The sequence below is a fragment of the Dermacentor andersoni genome, chromosome 9 (assembly GCF_023375885.2).
Source record: "Dermacentor andersoni chromosome 9, qqDerAnde1_hic_scaffold, whole genome shotgun sequence".
NCBI classification, from domain to species: Eukaryota; Metazoa; Arthropoda; class Arachnida; order Ixodida; family Ixodidae; genus Dermacentor; species Dermacentor andersoni.
In genome coordinates, this window is record NC_092822.1 from 44,100,381 (window position 1) to 44,116,343 (window position 15,963).

General features: G+C 45.7%; 1 protein-coding gene and 1 pseudogene across 2 annotated transcripts; one reads left to right on the forward strand and one right to left on the reverse strand.

The window, feature by feature from the left end:
• Positions 1–594: 594 nt before the first annotated feature.
• Positions 595–11,388, reverse strand: Rnf146 (Ring finger protein 146). 2 transcript variants are annotated; one of them, XM_050175629.3, is made up of 4 exons: positions 10,935–11,388; positions 6,954–7,120; positions 3,925–4,100; positions 595–1,596 (listed from the first exon to the last, which is right to left on the reverse strand). In XM_050175629.3, exons 1-4 carry the CDS (start codon positions 10,969–10,971, stop codon positions 1,065–1,067), a joined length of 912 nt encoding a protein of 303 aa, XP_050031586.1. In that variant the 5' UTR covers positions 10,972–11,388; the 3' UTR covers positions 595–1,064. The 2 variants fall into 2 exon arrangements, with proteins under 2 accessions (XP_050031586.1, XP_050031585.1); XM_050175628.3 differs by having other exon boundaries at positions 6,954–7,159.
• Positions 11,389–11,586: 198 nt separating this feature from the next.
• On the forward strand, positions 11,587–13,451 carry LOC126527750 (ATP synthase subunit alpha, mitochondrial pseudogene; annotated as a pseudogene).
• Positions 13,452–15,963: the final 2,512 nt, after the last annotated feature.

Sequence of the window (15,963 nt, forward strand, 5' to 3'; positions counted from 1 at the left end):
TATGATGTAATTCGACTATGTCGAGAAGAGCACACTGGGACAGAAGCACGAGCAGGGCGGGCGGGGCTTTGACAAGTGGCGATGTCTGCAGGGGACCGAGAAGTGAAGCGTCAATGAATGACTGCGCTAAAACGAGAACCACGTTACACGGAGTTCGCGGAAAAGTGTGAAGTTTAATGTAACAGTGGTTCCTTCACACAATGTGAAGTAGACTTGGCAGTATTTCTTTTTTTTCGGGGGGTGGGGTGGCATGAAGCAAAAGTTGCATCAAAGGTGGGAAATAACAAGATGCTTTAAAAAAGGCCTACAGCAGCACCACATGTCTTTTCAATTTTGCAATGTATGCAGAACTGAGAGTCAAGTCTAGACTATTTGGTAAGTGCACTCTAAATGCAACAAGCATTGCAGAGCATAAAAATGTTGATAAGGGAGTACCGCGGAGTTTATCATGAAGAAACAATGGGAGACATGAATGCATCATAAGTCCTCCCCTTGTGGCACACCGCAACGTGAATGTCATGATGCATTCACATAATGCTAGCAAACAGTTGGAGAATTGCTAAGTGCAGTAACAAAAATTCATAGATAATGACATTAGTTTTCAAAATGCTTCAGTTTAATCAAGGCAAATACAGCACGAAATGTGTGACCAGCAACATTTGTGCAAAGACAAACAAGAACACTTGTGGTAAGTCAGACCTACTAGGCACAAAGGCAATAAACTGCCTAGCTGTATGTACAAACAAACATGACACATATGGCCTTCACAGCCATGGAAGCACCAACACCAAGAAATCCAGCGAGAAGTCACACGAGAGCTTCCCACTTTGGTACCTAAGCACTAAGGGCTTGTGGCCTACGAAATATTTCAGCACATGTCACTCGTAGGTTAAAAAAAAAATTCTGTGGTAGTACATTTTCAGTGCTGTGATCAACAACAGGAGTTGCCACATTTCATTGCAAGCCACTTATTACACCTGCTCTACGCATCACTTAAATGCAAGATGTAGGTCATGCATAGAGAACCAGAGTTGGTTTTTTTTTGGTTTCACACTACACACAAATCACAAGTTGTCCTCGTAGTACCTCCTGCGACCAAACCGGCTAATGTGATACAGTGATGGTGACGATGCATCACCGCTTCCCCTCCCATCGCCGTCATCATCGTCGTCCAACCGCAATGAGCCAATGGAAGTCCCTTCAAGAAAGGCATCTGCAGATGTGTCTTCTTCGGAGAGTGACACAATGCTATCACCCCCTCCGTTGGAAGAGTTGAGAAGCATGGCATCCTGCTCGGCCGTGGAGTCTGAGGCTCTGTGGTCTGCGTTCTCGGCAGTGCCGGCACCTTCAGCTGCACTGCCCGAATCACCTTGCGATGAATGTTCCGTAGCATTGCACTCCCTCGTCTGTGGCTGCACACCACTAACGGTCGTGTCTTGCGTCGGTTCCTCGAGTCTGATCCCCGCTATTCCCTTTTTGGGGACGCCAGCTAGATCACGCTTCACTCGTCGTCGCCGAGAAAAATCGTTCCGGCGCACTTGCACCATGTGCTCAAAGTCAACGATGTAGAGGAAGCCGGCGATCAGGACTTCGCACCTGCAAGGATGCATTGTGTGTTTGAAATGAAGAAAAAAAGAGGGACATGCGATTCTATAAAGACATGACACCAGCACCAGACACAAGTCCAAACTCCTTGACTGATGGGTTTACCATCCCGAACCAATGTGCTCATCATAAGGGATGCTGTAAGAGGAGCTCTGGATTAATATATACTAGTTAGTCCCTTTAGACTACGAATTCCATGCATGCGGGATTGTGGAACCTTCCTAGCATTGTGTGAAAGCCCTGTAGGCTCGTCGGCTGGAATCGAAAAAAGAAAGCCGAAGAAGAACCAGCATGATTCCCCACCTGCTCTTTTCCTTTTTGCAGCCAGCCAGGCAGTTGACTAGAAACAGCTTAACATGAAGCCCAGCCCCACTGGAAAACACTCTGGACAACCAGTGGCAACTCACAACGAGCGCCCACTACCCTAGATATTGCAAGTGTCTCCCGTAACTCAAACCAGTGTCCACTAACTTTATTCAGACATCACAGGATGTCTGGGGTGCAGAGAAAAAGCTTTTAACAGGCTGGAACGGGTCCGTGCCCTGCTACAAATGACACACAGAGAAAAACCTCCAGGTAAACAGATTGCAGAATTGCAGTACAGATATAATTAACGATAGGCGCAAAAAAGAATGTCAGCACTGTCTAGCACAAGAAATCGTACAACTATACCGGGTGTTTTTTAAAAACCCTACAAAATTTTAAACATGCGCTTATGGCAGATAGCCTATTTTAAGTCATTAAGCCAGATTACTCAAGGATGCAGGCATTACTTGAACAAGAAATCAAAATAGACAATCAACTAACATTTTCAAATTCACTAGAACCTTTATTACTTACCGAAAGGCAAATATATTGCAATTTACAAATTGCAGCCGGTATGCTCACAAGGTGAGTCCACTTGAAACAAATTTTCAAGATGACATCAATTTCGGGATGTATTCATTCCCAAGGTGTGTGACAAAATGCGTGGGCGTTCCAGCTACTTTTGTGTTTCAAGCAATGGCAGAAAGCAATGGCTTGTGAAAAAAGTAAGTGGAACTATAGTGCATTTTAATCACTAGTTTCACGGCGCACATCTCGAAAACCGTGTATATCCTGGGAATGAAAGTAGGCAGCAGGGTTCAGCGCAACATGACCTCCGAGATCCCCGATGCCACTACGTAACACCCACTGTTCATTGCGAGTGCCTTGAATTGCAGAATAATGGTGCCGCTCCATTCAAACCCAATTTCTCTGTGTAACAAAGTCGTCTCTTGTTATAAAACAAATGTCAATGAAACTCCAGAAAAAGGGCACTCCAGCATCAAAAACTAATTTTATCATGTTTGTCTGTGGGATTTATTTAAACGGTATTCATACAGGGGTATAATTCCTCGCTTCACAGCAAGGCGTGCAATCACATGACGATGCCAACTTTTTTTCGGTGACAAGGGGCAGATGTGGACGTTGCCAGGGGATGGAGATGTTTTCTTGTGCAGGTACAAAACATCCGCTCTCAACGGGGAAAACAGCGGGTATCTTGCCATCAACTAGTCTAGTAACCTATATATATCTAACTGGCAGGACAGAGGCAACACTAAAATCGCCGCTGCCTGCACGGGTGCTGGGTGGTCTTGTTTACTTGGCAGTGATTATTTTTCAGTGGCACAAACACCTGCCAACATGCTGAAGCTCAGCAATGAAGCGACTCAGTTTTTCATTTCATGCACCACAGCATACTCGTGCCGTGTGGATGCTCTGCGTTGAGAGTGTAAGCCGCTACAACAGTCTCTGCCAAGAATGACACACTCCAGCCCCTGCACCATACCCGCACAGCCTGTGAAAGCGATGGAGCAGCATGACAGCTTATGACGCCATGCTTTCTTGCCGTGTCAAGGGTTGCCCATTGTTTCAGCACTTTAACAGCTTGCACGGGCCAAAATGCTTATCAAGTTATCATCTGTAACAATTTGGAAAAATGCAAACAATTTAACATTTATGCACAGCTAAACGAAGGTACAGACAAGGTAATGTATGGGCAACACAAGTGCTGGTACTATATTTCAATTCAAGTTCATTAATATCATGTGACAATTATATAAGTGATACATGCTGAACCTTTAGAGAGAGACAATGCTCGTGCTGTCCCTGTATTTTTTGTTAGTGTGTGTGTGCACGTGTGTGTGTGTGTGTGTGCTTTTTTTTGTGCTGTACATTACAAACTTATTCCAACTCATCCAGCATTCTATTTTTGTTCCAATGCTTATTGCACAGACCCAATTGTTGAATCAGCACCCCCCCCGAAAATTTGCAGTTTGCATTCGCTGAGAAGCATACCTGGGAAGTTGCTTGGCAGCTGCTGCCTCCAGCTCTGCACTGGTTCTTTCATCATACTGCCACCAGCCATTGCGGCCCTCGTAAAACCACCTGTAGCTTTCCTCAGTAGACGAGTCCTGCTCGGCCTCCGGATCTGGAATCAACTCTGGCTTCTCTGTGAAGTCAGCAGGAATTTCCTAGGAAAAAAAAGGAAAGCTCGACGCATTTTATAACAACTCCTCATCTACGAGAGTACATAGGGACAGAGTGGAATGACCGGAAAAAGATTAAACAACACAAGCTAATCATGTTGTCTCATTCTTTTGCACCATCCCCAAGTATTCTCGTGGATAAGCACCAGCAAGCTCAGCTTTCAACCCCTCCGTAAATCATCATCATCATCATCATCATCATCATCATCATCATCATCATCATCATCATCAGTTTTATAGGGCAGACGTCTGCAACTAGAACTTCTTCACTCAGAATAATCTGACATTTTGCAATCAGATGGACTCCTTCAGGGATGAAGACAGGCATGAGCTGCAGTTTTCTTTAAAATAGGTGACAAAGAAGGGTGGAAGTGCTGATGGCAAGGGTGTGCTTTTTTTTTTATTGTTGGAAATCTCTCCCCATTATTTTGCTGTGGAAGGCAGGTAAGAAAAAGGATTAGGGGTCACGGCACCTTACAGCACCGTGACCCCTAATCTTTTACTGTTATAGCATGTCAGCCCATCTCCACCATTTTGACAAGGACTGTAGGGTATGGGTGTACAGAGTAAGAAGTCATCATCCCTGAAAAAGGAGCCGAGGTGGCTCCAATTTCCGGGTACAAAAAACAAGTTTTCATTAGAAACATCTATTTTCCAATGTATTAAAAACTCAAGAGGTGTTTACGTGCCAAAACCACAATCTGATTATGCGACATGCAGTAGTGGGGGCGTCCAGATTAGGTTTGACCCCCTGTGGTTCTTTTACGTGCACCCAATGTAGACCACACAGGCGTTTATGCATTCCGCCCCCATCCAAATGCATCCGCCGTGGCCAGATTTTATCCAGCGCCCTCTGGTTTAGCAGCACAATTCCAAAGCCACTACGCCACCCCGGCAGGTTCCTCTAATGCATTATAACTCGACTAGATCAAAATAAATGACAAAATGTTTACCTTTATTAGAAGCCTGTACTTAAATATAGCACTAGACAAAATTATCCCAGAGCTATCCCTCATACTCCACCCGCTTGATAGACATGATATATAAACTTTCTTTGACAGGAAAAGATTTTGAGGTGGGGGGGTCAGATAATATTTATTGTCTCACAGCAACAGAGGGCCTATGAAAGACGCCGCAGTGGTGAGTTACAGATCAATTTACAACCAGCTAGGGGTTTTATTTGTTTTTTGTTTTAATGCTCACAGAATCCTCGGTACACAAGTGTTTTTGATTTCCCAATCCACTATAAAGCGGCCGCTGCAGTCTGGGATTAAACCGGCACCCAGCACCAGAATGGCACAGCCTCCAAGCCACCATGACGGGAACCCTTGACCCCTGTCCTTAGTTCAAACTGAGCTATGCCCTGCATTAACGAATTCCTTAATCTCATCTCTCCATATGACTCTTTGCCATTCTGTTATGTTATAATAGCAACTTGCCAAACATTCCATCAGAGTGCAAAGTCAAACCTTGACATACACCTTGACTTAAGATGCTTTAACAATTTTGTTAGGTCCTGGAGAGTCTGTAAAGTGCATTGTACTCTTCAAGGAAGTCTTAAACAAACTTCAAACTTCGAACACCAACTGCAACATAAATTCCCTATAGGTAAACTGGTTACGAATGAGTCAATATAGAGCACCAAGAGAGTATAGGGATTACTGAAGACCAGAGTATATTTAGACTTAGAGTGTACAGAGTGTAAAGACTATTTACGCTGTCTTGGCAAAGCTGCAGCGCTGGTAACCATCTGGTTTCCTTATTAACAGCCGTTAAATAGCACCTAAGCAGATGATGCATGCAGCTGGTGGTTAAAGGATAATATGGGAACCCCAGACCATGGCCTCCAAGATTTTCTGCATGCCACAAGCGCCACCCGATCTCAGAGTTCATGCCGAAGGGTTGTGCTGGTTCTCGGCATTCTCGTTTGAGTGCCACTGCCAGAAAGCAGTAATGATGGAAATTTTTTTCCAGTTTCAGTATTGAAAACATCTATCTTTGCCCACTTTTTGGGATGGATCCGCTCGTACTTCAAATGTAAAAGTTTGCATAGAGGCTGCTTTATATCTACAGCATCTGAAACCAGACTCGTTTTTGAGCAGTCGCAAATTTCACTGCAGAGGGTCTTTAACAAAAATTTGGGAGGTCCTAACCATACCCTAGTTGCGGTAGCCTAATTCTGTTGACATAAACAATAAGCCTCTCACTGCTGCAACAGATTAAGAACACCGGGTGTTCACCTGGAATGCCCATTCCAGTCGAAGACAGCATTAGGCGTTGGTGACTCTATTACAGTGCCAAATTCTGCACTTAAAACCTGAATGTACACAAACATTAACACATCATTGCTACAGAGTGGTTGAATCACTAAACACATTTCTTTCCAGATTATTGTTTTTTTACTTCTCTTTCTCTTATGATTCCATGTTAAAATGGTCTTTTCATTTGTCAAGTGTTTCCAGTTTTTTATATACATATTGGTAATGTATATGGTCATTAGCAGGAAGATGAAGTGCTTCCACGTTGCTTCTGCACTGAATGCTATCACACGATTTCTATCTGGCAACAACAACAACAAGCACGATCAATTAATGAATTATAACCCCCTGGACTGACAGCCATGTGGTTCCAGAGTTAAAGAGTGTTATAACAATGTCACATCCGACACAAAATACAATATTCATTATAATCATATATTTGTCACACGTCGGCAATGGTGAGACCCATATTAGACTTACTTTGTTATATTCAATAATTTGTTATATCAGTGATTGTTATATCGATGTCCTGCTATACCTGCACTAGCCAACATGGCTGGAAGCGGGTCACTGCGCTCACCTGTCGGCACATGGCACACCTCTTGCTTTGGTTCGCTATGCCCTTCACACATAGAAAACAGAAGATGTGGCCACAGGGTAGCCGGGCAGGGTGGATGCACTTCTGAAGGCAGATGGCACACTCGAGCCTCGGAGTGGTCAGTTCTTCTGCGTCAGCGTTTTCCGAGGCTGGCAACAGGAGAAGCACTTCTTGTGAAACTCCAACACCTAAATGTCACAGACCATTTGTAGCAACAAACCATTTTCACTGCAAGAAACAGCCCTGACTAATAGAGTTTAACATACAAAAGCAACACATGCTGTAGGGCTCAAAATTGACTTCGACCATCTAGTGTTCCTCCATGCCACGTACTACCGAAATCCTTCTAAAAAAAATTGTGCTGGCAATCATTTAGCACTTGTCTTATGCAAAGACATAACCCTCTACTGTAAAAGTGAAGATTAACAGCAATTCACACAAAGTGAAAAAAATATACATATAAAGTATTGTCAATGAGAAAACATTTGAGCTGGGCTCCAACCTTGGGTGTTATTAAAATAAATGTGTGAACAAACCCAGCTCATCTATGGCATGAAAGAGGTTAACATGCACACAAATCCAAGTATGCAAACATTTTTGCATTCCACCCCCATCTGAAAATGGCTGCTGCAACTGGAAGTTGAACCTGCGACCTCACGCTTAGCAACAGAATGTCATAGCCACGAAGCCATCATGGCTCATGAAGAAGCAACTCTGTTGAGGTGGCAAACAACAATGTCAGATCAGTTACGCCATGTTTTACTACAGGGCATTTATTGTCTCTGAGGGTTTGAATAATAAACAGGGTATTCGAGACGCAGTGACACTCTAAGAATTCTGTACGACCTCTGCCTACAAAACAGCCCTGCACCTACCCTTGGTGTGTCCATGCCCAAAAACACAGTTCCTGATAGATGCTCGTATTGAAAGAAGTTCACCTACACCTCGACATCATGGATGATCAAACTCAATTGGCTGATGCATCTATACAAATTTTTGTGGAGTTGTACAGTGACAGTGATGTGTTTGTCCCTGCATTCTTGGGCTGTCACTATCTATACGTGACTAACACACTTATTCTGACATCCTCCACTGCCAGGAGTCACCACAAGCAAAAATGATCACTTTTGCCTCAAATATCTTATTTTTGATAACCGGAATACAGTTGTCATTAAAATGTTGGACATGTCAGTCAATGCCTTCCTCTCATGCTTAATGCAAAGACGATGTGATCAACTCTCTCAACGCTCGTACTATGTGAACGACGATACACATAGAGACTAAACACCGCAAATGACAGAGCCTGGTAAAATGCGGCTCACCTATGTGGAACAATAGTTTCCCACCAAAATTACTAAACTCTGGTGCTGTGATTGTTCAACTACCGTGGGAATGACAGGCCGGTCATGGATTTGTCTAATCTTCGGACTTGTGGCATTCCCGCGGCTTTATTCATTACACTGTATCTGCCTTTATTGGATCAAATCTCTAAGGAATCATATTTTCCCGAATGCATGAAAGCAATTAGACTTCTTGCACATGTGCAATTATCACAAGCTTTTGGATTAGTAACACAATATTTTGTTGAATATGACCAATTTTCGGTCACAAAGCAGTTTGATGCCAAATGGAGGATGTTTAGGCAGATCTGTGAAGAAGTCGTCGCTCCAATGCTACCTAAACCTCCACATTTATATTCTCATGGGCACTAGCACCGGACTGTAACTGTAATTTTTGTACAAAACTCGATGTGCTAAACACATCCAAGTCCTGCAGAAATTCATCAGGGGGCAGTGTGCATATGAGAATGTATTTCCACTTTGCGTAAGATTGCCAACTGACAAATGCATACTGTTGTACCCATTTCCTTTTTGAATTGTACTTCCCTTGGCATATTAAGCTGTTTGCCCATTTTTTAAATTGTTCATGTCTTCTTTTTTTCCCATATACTGTTGGCTTGCAAAACAATTTAGATGGTGCATTATGGCAGTTGCCACAGAAACTATTTGTTAAGGATTTGCCTAACTGCATTCTTTATTATTTCTTGCACTTAACTGCACTCTTCTGTGCCCACTCCTGCAATGTCCCACTAGTGTCTGGAATAGCAGTATGCACAAATAAATAAATAGGTAATTAAAGAAACGACAAGCAACTGTGGCAGAATGCCATAAAGGTACTTCAGTAAGGTGGGAACTTGGGGTCAGTTGGTGTAGCATAGTTCAAGTTCTGGAAGACGAGCATTCAGACAGAATACACAGAAGAAGGACACGCATAGTGCAATGTGTGTGTCGTTCCTAGTGTATTTTGTCCGAGTGCTGGTCTTCCAGAATTTGAACCATAGAGGTAACCATAAAGGTTTTCACCATTGGGCTAGATAGGTTAAGAAAACTTCATTTATGTTCTGGAAGCTGAACCCAGTGCAACTTTACTAGGGCAGTCACTCTACCAAGTGCACTAACCTGGGCGCTAGCTTCTGGCACCACACGGGCAGAAGTGTCTTGGCATGCTAGCTCATTAATTAGCCCAATCACACTGCATTCAAATATTGGTGCTCGCAGTTTCATACATGTGTAAGGAATTATTATCGAGTGAATGAGGCACAATGGCCACATACTGTACAAACTGAAATTCCGGCTGAGAATTTTTTCCTGAAAAGAGAAAACAGCTAAAGTCACCCCTCACCTTATATAGTGGACGTTAGCACATTGTGAGCTGTTGTCTGGCCAAGTCAACGTCAAGGGTCGACCTATATTCCAGTTTGTACAGTATGCACACAAAAGCTTTTGAAATGACATACCTGACTCGAATAATTTTTTCAGAAGTTTTTCAGTTGCACCACTGAAACGTCATGGAACATGAACATTAAGATTTCTTTTTTTTTTTTTCACAGCGTACTTTGTGGCAGAAGGAGTTAAGCCCATGTTTTTATTACTGTCGCGCCTTTATAGAACCACCAGAGAAAATAATTGCCTGTCAAGTGCTAGTCTGTTAGTTCAGAGTTATAGTGCAATTAGATAACGCAGCCCAGCGTCTCCACAACGAACGCCTCTGCAATTAAGGTGTAACTTTGTCCCGGTTCCATTGTGAGCAGTGTGGTACGCGACCTTTATAACAAAGTGACCTGTATAACGAATGATTTCGGAGGCCCTAAGCATTTTGTTGTAAACACTGTACACCGCAGAGCAATGCACATTTTACAGAATGCCTCAAACGAACTCTTCACAGGCAGATAGCAGCGCCAACGATAGACTGCAGCTAAACAATCGTTTCCATTGAACGTTCTACGCGTGATGGCGTCACAAGCGTGTCGTTACAAGGCGAGCAACGTTTGTGTGAGCGTACGTAGTTCATGCACAACACCTGGCGTGTTTCACGCAATGACAACAAAGGCCATATAAATAACAATGCGTGCTTCGCGGCTGGCGCGAAGAGGTCAGACAAAACACGAGTAGGACATATTTGTTTCTTCACACCATAAACTGACGTTGTAAGCGCGTGGGCAAGTTATGCGGGCAAGCCCGCTTCGTTCCAGACTTTCGGTACAGTACTGAAGACCAGCGACTGATATAACAAGTTTGCGCTAGTTTACATGCGTACACAACGAGCGTTATGGTACACGCTGGTCACTATCTTGGCTACCCTCAAAAGAACGTTGCCCGGTGATTTTTCGCAAAGTGAAGCAGAAGGCAAAATTTTGCTCATTAAACACAGTTTATCTACCAAGTAAGCAACAGCTTCCCGTCTCGCAACTTCCTCACAAAAAATAGCAAAGCTCGCACCGCGGTTGTGATATGTTTAGTTTGCTTTCTACATTGACTCTGGTTCACCACGGAGATAGCAGTTGCAGTTAAGGTCTGTTTGAATCAAGTATACGCGTAACTTCGCACACGCGCGCCCAAGACGTAGCGAGGGAGCAGCGGGATTATCACGAACGTTCCCAGCAAAACAACTTTAAAAACTCACCCGGAGAAGTTTCAGTTGGCTCTCGGCGTTCACCCATGTTCTTCTCCGCTTCACAGAACGGCAAGAGCCGCGAAAATTTCACTTCTGTAAGACACGAATCATCTTGTCCCTCCAACAAAGAGAGCGTCACAACAGAGGCAATTTGAAGCTTCTGCAGCGCAAAACAAAACGGCTGCACGGGCCAACAAACGGAAAACGGTTGTCACCTTGGCTGTTATTTTGTTGGGATCCCGTGCCTAGAGGCCAGCACAGTTATTTTGCTGACACCATGGGATCTTTCCGAGACGCGAACGCACACACATCTCTCGATGGCACCACACTACATGTACCCGTTATTACATGTATAAAGTTAAATAACATCTGCGCAGTTGTAACAATGCTTAAACAGCTAAAAAGAGCCAGCATTATTGTTGTGCTGACCTAAATTAAGAATTAGTTTAGTTTCGCTTACAAGCCCGTCGAAATAGCTCCAGCTTTCTGCTCACTTTAATAAAACTGTTTGCTAAATTCGTCTCAAATTCACAATAATTCAAATATTTATCCATTTTGGGACATATTTAAAGCCTACAGTGCAAGCGGGAACATCGTACAAGGGAAATTAGAGCGATCTTAAGATAAATAAAGTGGGCCTAGGGTGCACTGCGGTCGAGGCTTTTCTCTCGGCAGTCCTCACCGCCATTGCTTACACCACAAGGCACCTTCGGATTGTGAGATGGCGTTCGTAACTGCTCGATTTACTGGCGCATTCGCCAAACAGCTGGTGCGGGGCGTTGCCAAGTACCCCAACCGCTGCACCGGCGTGAGTTCGTACGTTGCGCGGAACTTTTCTACCTCGAAATGCGTGTCAGCCGGTCCCGGTGCCGCCGAGGTGTCGTCCATCTTGGAAGAACGCGTCTTGGGCCAGTCGGCCACGGCCGATCTGGAGGAGACCGGGCGTGTGCTGTCCATCGGAGACGGTATCGCTCGCGTCTACGGACTCAAGAACATCCAAGCGGAGGAGATGGTAGAGTTCTCCAGCGGCCTAAAGGGCATGGCCCTGAACTTGGAGACGGACAACGTCGGTATCGTCGTGTTCGGCAACGACAGGCTCATCAAGGAAGGTGACATTGTCAAGCGGACGGGTGCCATCGTCGACGTGCCGGTGGGACCCGAGCTTTTGGGTCGTGTCGTCGATGCCCTGGGCAACCCCATCGACGGTAAGGGTCCCGTGGCGTGCAAGGGCAGGGCCCGTGTCGGAGTCAAGGCGCCCGGCATCATTCCCCGAATCTCCGTCAAAGAGCCCATGTTGACGGGAATCAAGGCCGTCGACAGCCTGGTGCCCATCGGTCGTGGCCAGCGTGAGCTCATCATCGGCGACCGTCAGACGGGCAAGACTGCCATTGCCATCGACGCCATCATCAACCAGAAGCGCTTCAACGAGGGCTCCGATGAAAAGAAGAAACTGTTCTGCATCTACGTCGCCATAGGCCAAAAGAGGAGTACCGTCGCCCAAATCGTCAAGCGACTGACGGGCTCCGATGCCATGAAGTACACCATCATCGTCAGTGCCACGGCCTCGGACGCCGCTCCGCTGCAGTACCTGGCGCCATACGCAGGCTGCGCCATGGGAGAGTACTTCCGGGACAACGGGATGCACGGCCTCATCATCTACGACGACTTGTCCAAGCAGGCCGTGGCCTACCGTCAGATGTCGCTGCTGCTGCGGCGACCCCCCGGTCGTGAGGCCTACCCGGGTGACGTGTTTTACCTTCACTCCCGTCTTCTGGAGCGCGCGGCCAAGATGAACGACTCCTTCGGAGGCGGCTCCCTTACGGCCCTTCCCGTCATCGAAACCCAGGCCGGTGACGTGTCTGCCTACATTCCGACCAACGTCATCTCCATCACCGACGGGCAGATCTTCTTGGAGACTGAACTCTTCTACAAGGGCATCCGGCCAGCCATCAACGTCGGTCTGTCTGTCAGCCGAGTCGGATCGGCGGCTCAGACCAAGGCCATGAAGCAGGTTGCAGGTTCCATGAAGCTGGAGCTGGCGCAGTACCGAGAGGTGGCTGCATTCGCACAGTTCGGCTCCGATCTGGACGCTGCCACGCAGCAGCTGCTGAACCGGGGTGTCCGCCTCACAGAGCTCCTGAAACAGGGCCAGTACTGCCCGATGGCCATCGAGGAGCAGGTGGCAGTCATCTACACGGGTGTGCGCGGTTACCTGGACAAGATGGATCCGTCACAGATCAACCGGTTTGAGCTCGAGTTCCTGCAGCACATCAGGTCCACGCAGAAGGACCTCTTGGCGACCATTGCTAAGGAGGGCCATATCAGCGATGACACAAACAATAAGCTTAAGAAGATAGTCACAGACTTCATGGCATCATTCCAGCAGTGAAGGTAGTGAGCAAGTGCCCAGCCATTCCAGGGTGCCTCCCCTGCAATAGACTCTAGGGGGGTTCAAAGGGAACACAAGCAGCGTGCGGCTTTTTGCGTTGGAGAAGTTTTGTGAATAAATAGTTTTCTCATACAAGATTGGCGATGCTTGACCACCCTGCCGATTTTAATGGCTGCCTGTCTATTGGGCTCAGGGCCTAATCACTGGACAGTTTCATGGCCAGGAATGAACCAGTCGCTTCGTTTGCAGTAACAGGGCTGCTTTGGCTGTCTGCACTACTTGGTTGCAAAACTCTCTCAAGTACTACACCCCAGCTGTTAGCTTTCAATGATTAGACAGCACTTCGCCTTTGGAAGAAAAAAGAAAGCAAGAAACCACCTTTGACCATGCGAGCATGTGCTCAACTTGCTCGAGTTTTTGTAACGTGTAGGCTTGGTCTAGTTTTGACCTTGATTAGGATAATAATGACCTTCACTTGCTAGAATGGATGAGACCTTTCCTTGCTTCCCATGCTGTGAATAACCTCTTCTTGCTAACCAGAGTGCACCAGTCAAGAATTGTTATGGGAAGATTGATAACCATTGATATCAAGTGTGGTCGCCATGCACTTCGCAACCGGTATTGTATGAACTACGACATATATGCAGTGCGGGTTACACCGACAACCTCTTTATTCCACACGGCGTGTTATCTCGTGCAGACTGGATGGTCCAGTACAGCTGCAATGCTAACAATTGACACTGAATAACTAGGACACATTTAGATACAACATGCAAAAGGCATACATTCAGCCCCCATTATTCACGTGTTCTGCTTAGTTTAAATTCTATACGAATTACCCAAAATGTTTGACCTGCCCTCTCAAGCTGTACGTTCCCCTTTATTCCAATATCTGTCATTCACCAACAGACTCCTTAAAACAGAACCATAAAATTCCAAGCACCCCCTCCCCCCTTGGGCTAGGAGTAATATCGGAAAAGGGGGCTTGGCTTATGCAGAATTGCAGATAGTGGCCATTAGTTTTTTTTTTCTGGAAAAATACGGAGGTCATAGAGGTCACAGAGCAATCCAAAAGTACATTGAAGGAATGATTGAATCACTCAAATCCATCAAAGTACTTCTCGGAGTTAACTTGCTGCTGGTAGGAGCCGGACCCACAACCTTTACGTGTGTGTTGTGCATTTGGCTCCCACCAGTGTCAAGTTGTTTTTTCGTCCACTTTCACTTTAGTTTATAATTTCTGCACTTCAATAAAAATTGCAAATAATTTTCCCTATGCTTTCCTTGGCTTCATGTGGCTGTAAAACATTCAAGGCATATTTCACGTAATGTCAAATCAGATTACTTCTGAAATGTGCTTTTCTCAAGCAGCCGTAACTGCTAACTTGGGGTCTGTTTGATTTGCCTGCGCCACTTAACTAGTTCACGGCGGTTCACGAGAAGTTCAGAAATTGTGCAGCTCGATTTCCGAGGTGCAGGCTCAGCAAGACACTCGATACGAATGCAGAGGTGCAGGCGCGTTATGTTATGTCAGACTAATGTGCACGGAGTGCGTAAGTTTGAAAGGTCCTGAACTGCAGGTATGATCAGCGTCTGGAGCGTAAATACATGCCACACTTGCCTATACACATCAGACCTGCATAAGCGGGGTTTTAATGGCACTCACACCCAAGTGCTGCGTCGTCTGCTACACTGCTGCTTCGTACCTGTACGCCTGCACCAAGTCGGCGCCGACTGTGGAGTGGGTGCAGCAAAATCATGAACCAGCCCTACACCTTTTGAAACAAATGGCATGGAACAACAGACAGCTGAGCTAGTTGGTAAGGATTCATTATACAAAAAAGAAGTGAGGCGTGCAGACAGGACACAAGAGTAGAGAAGTGGACAACACGAACGCCGTCAACGAAGGGAGCACCGAGGCTAAAAAAGAAAGAAGACACAAAACTCATCTGCGCAAGCTCAGGAATGGTAACACCACGTGTCAGTCGGGTACACGTGCCGGTCTACGTGAGAGATAACTGTTAAGGCACTTAATCTCTTCCTTATGTAAAGTAAACGAAGGCTGACTCACACACGCACTTCCACCATTATAGATATGCCATGCCTCTACCATAAGACTCGTATCTTCATTCTTATGCCTGTACAATATCGCGCATTCATCTAACTCTGGCGTGCAGTTACAATCTTGGCAATGTAGGGAAAGATTAGAAGGCGATCCACCGGCGTTCGTGTTGTCCACTCCTCTACTCTTGTGTCCTGCCTGCACGCCTCACTTCTTTTTTGCATAATGAATGGCATGGTTCAGCAGGCGCCATTGCTGCACCGCTGAAACGAATGGCAGGGTGCAGCACCTCGTGAACTGGTTCGGGTGGTGCAGGCAAATCGAACGTACCCTCGGTAGCAAGCAAGAGTATGCATTCATTCATTGTCAAATGAGTTGTGAGAATGCACTATACCACAAGAGGAATTGAGTTTTACTGTCGTCTGGCATGTCCATGTGGCACCATGTGAATGGCATTAAAGATGTTGAGTAGCTAATGTACTTTCTTGTACCCATGTGGCACAGGCATTGCACGACAGGAAAGCCAAATCTAAAAACGACCAAGCACTGATGTAGTGGACACCAAAATCAATCACAGTCTAACAAGG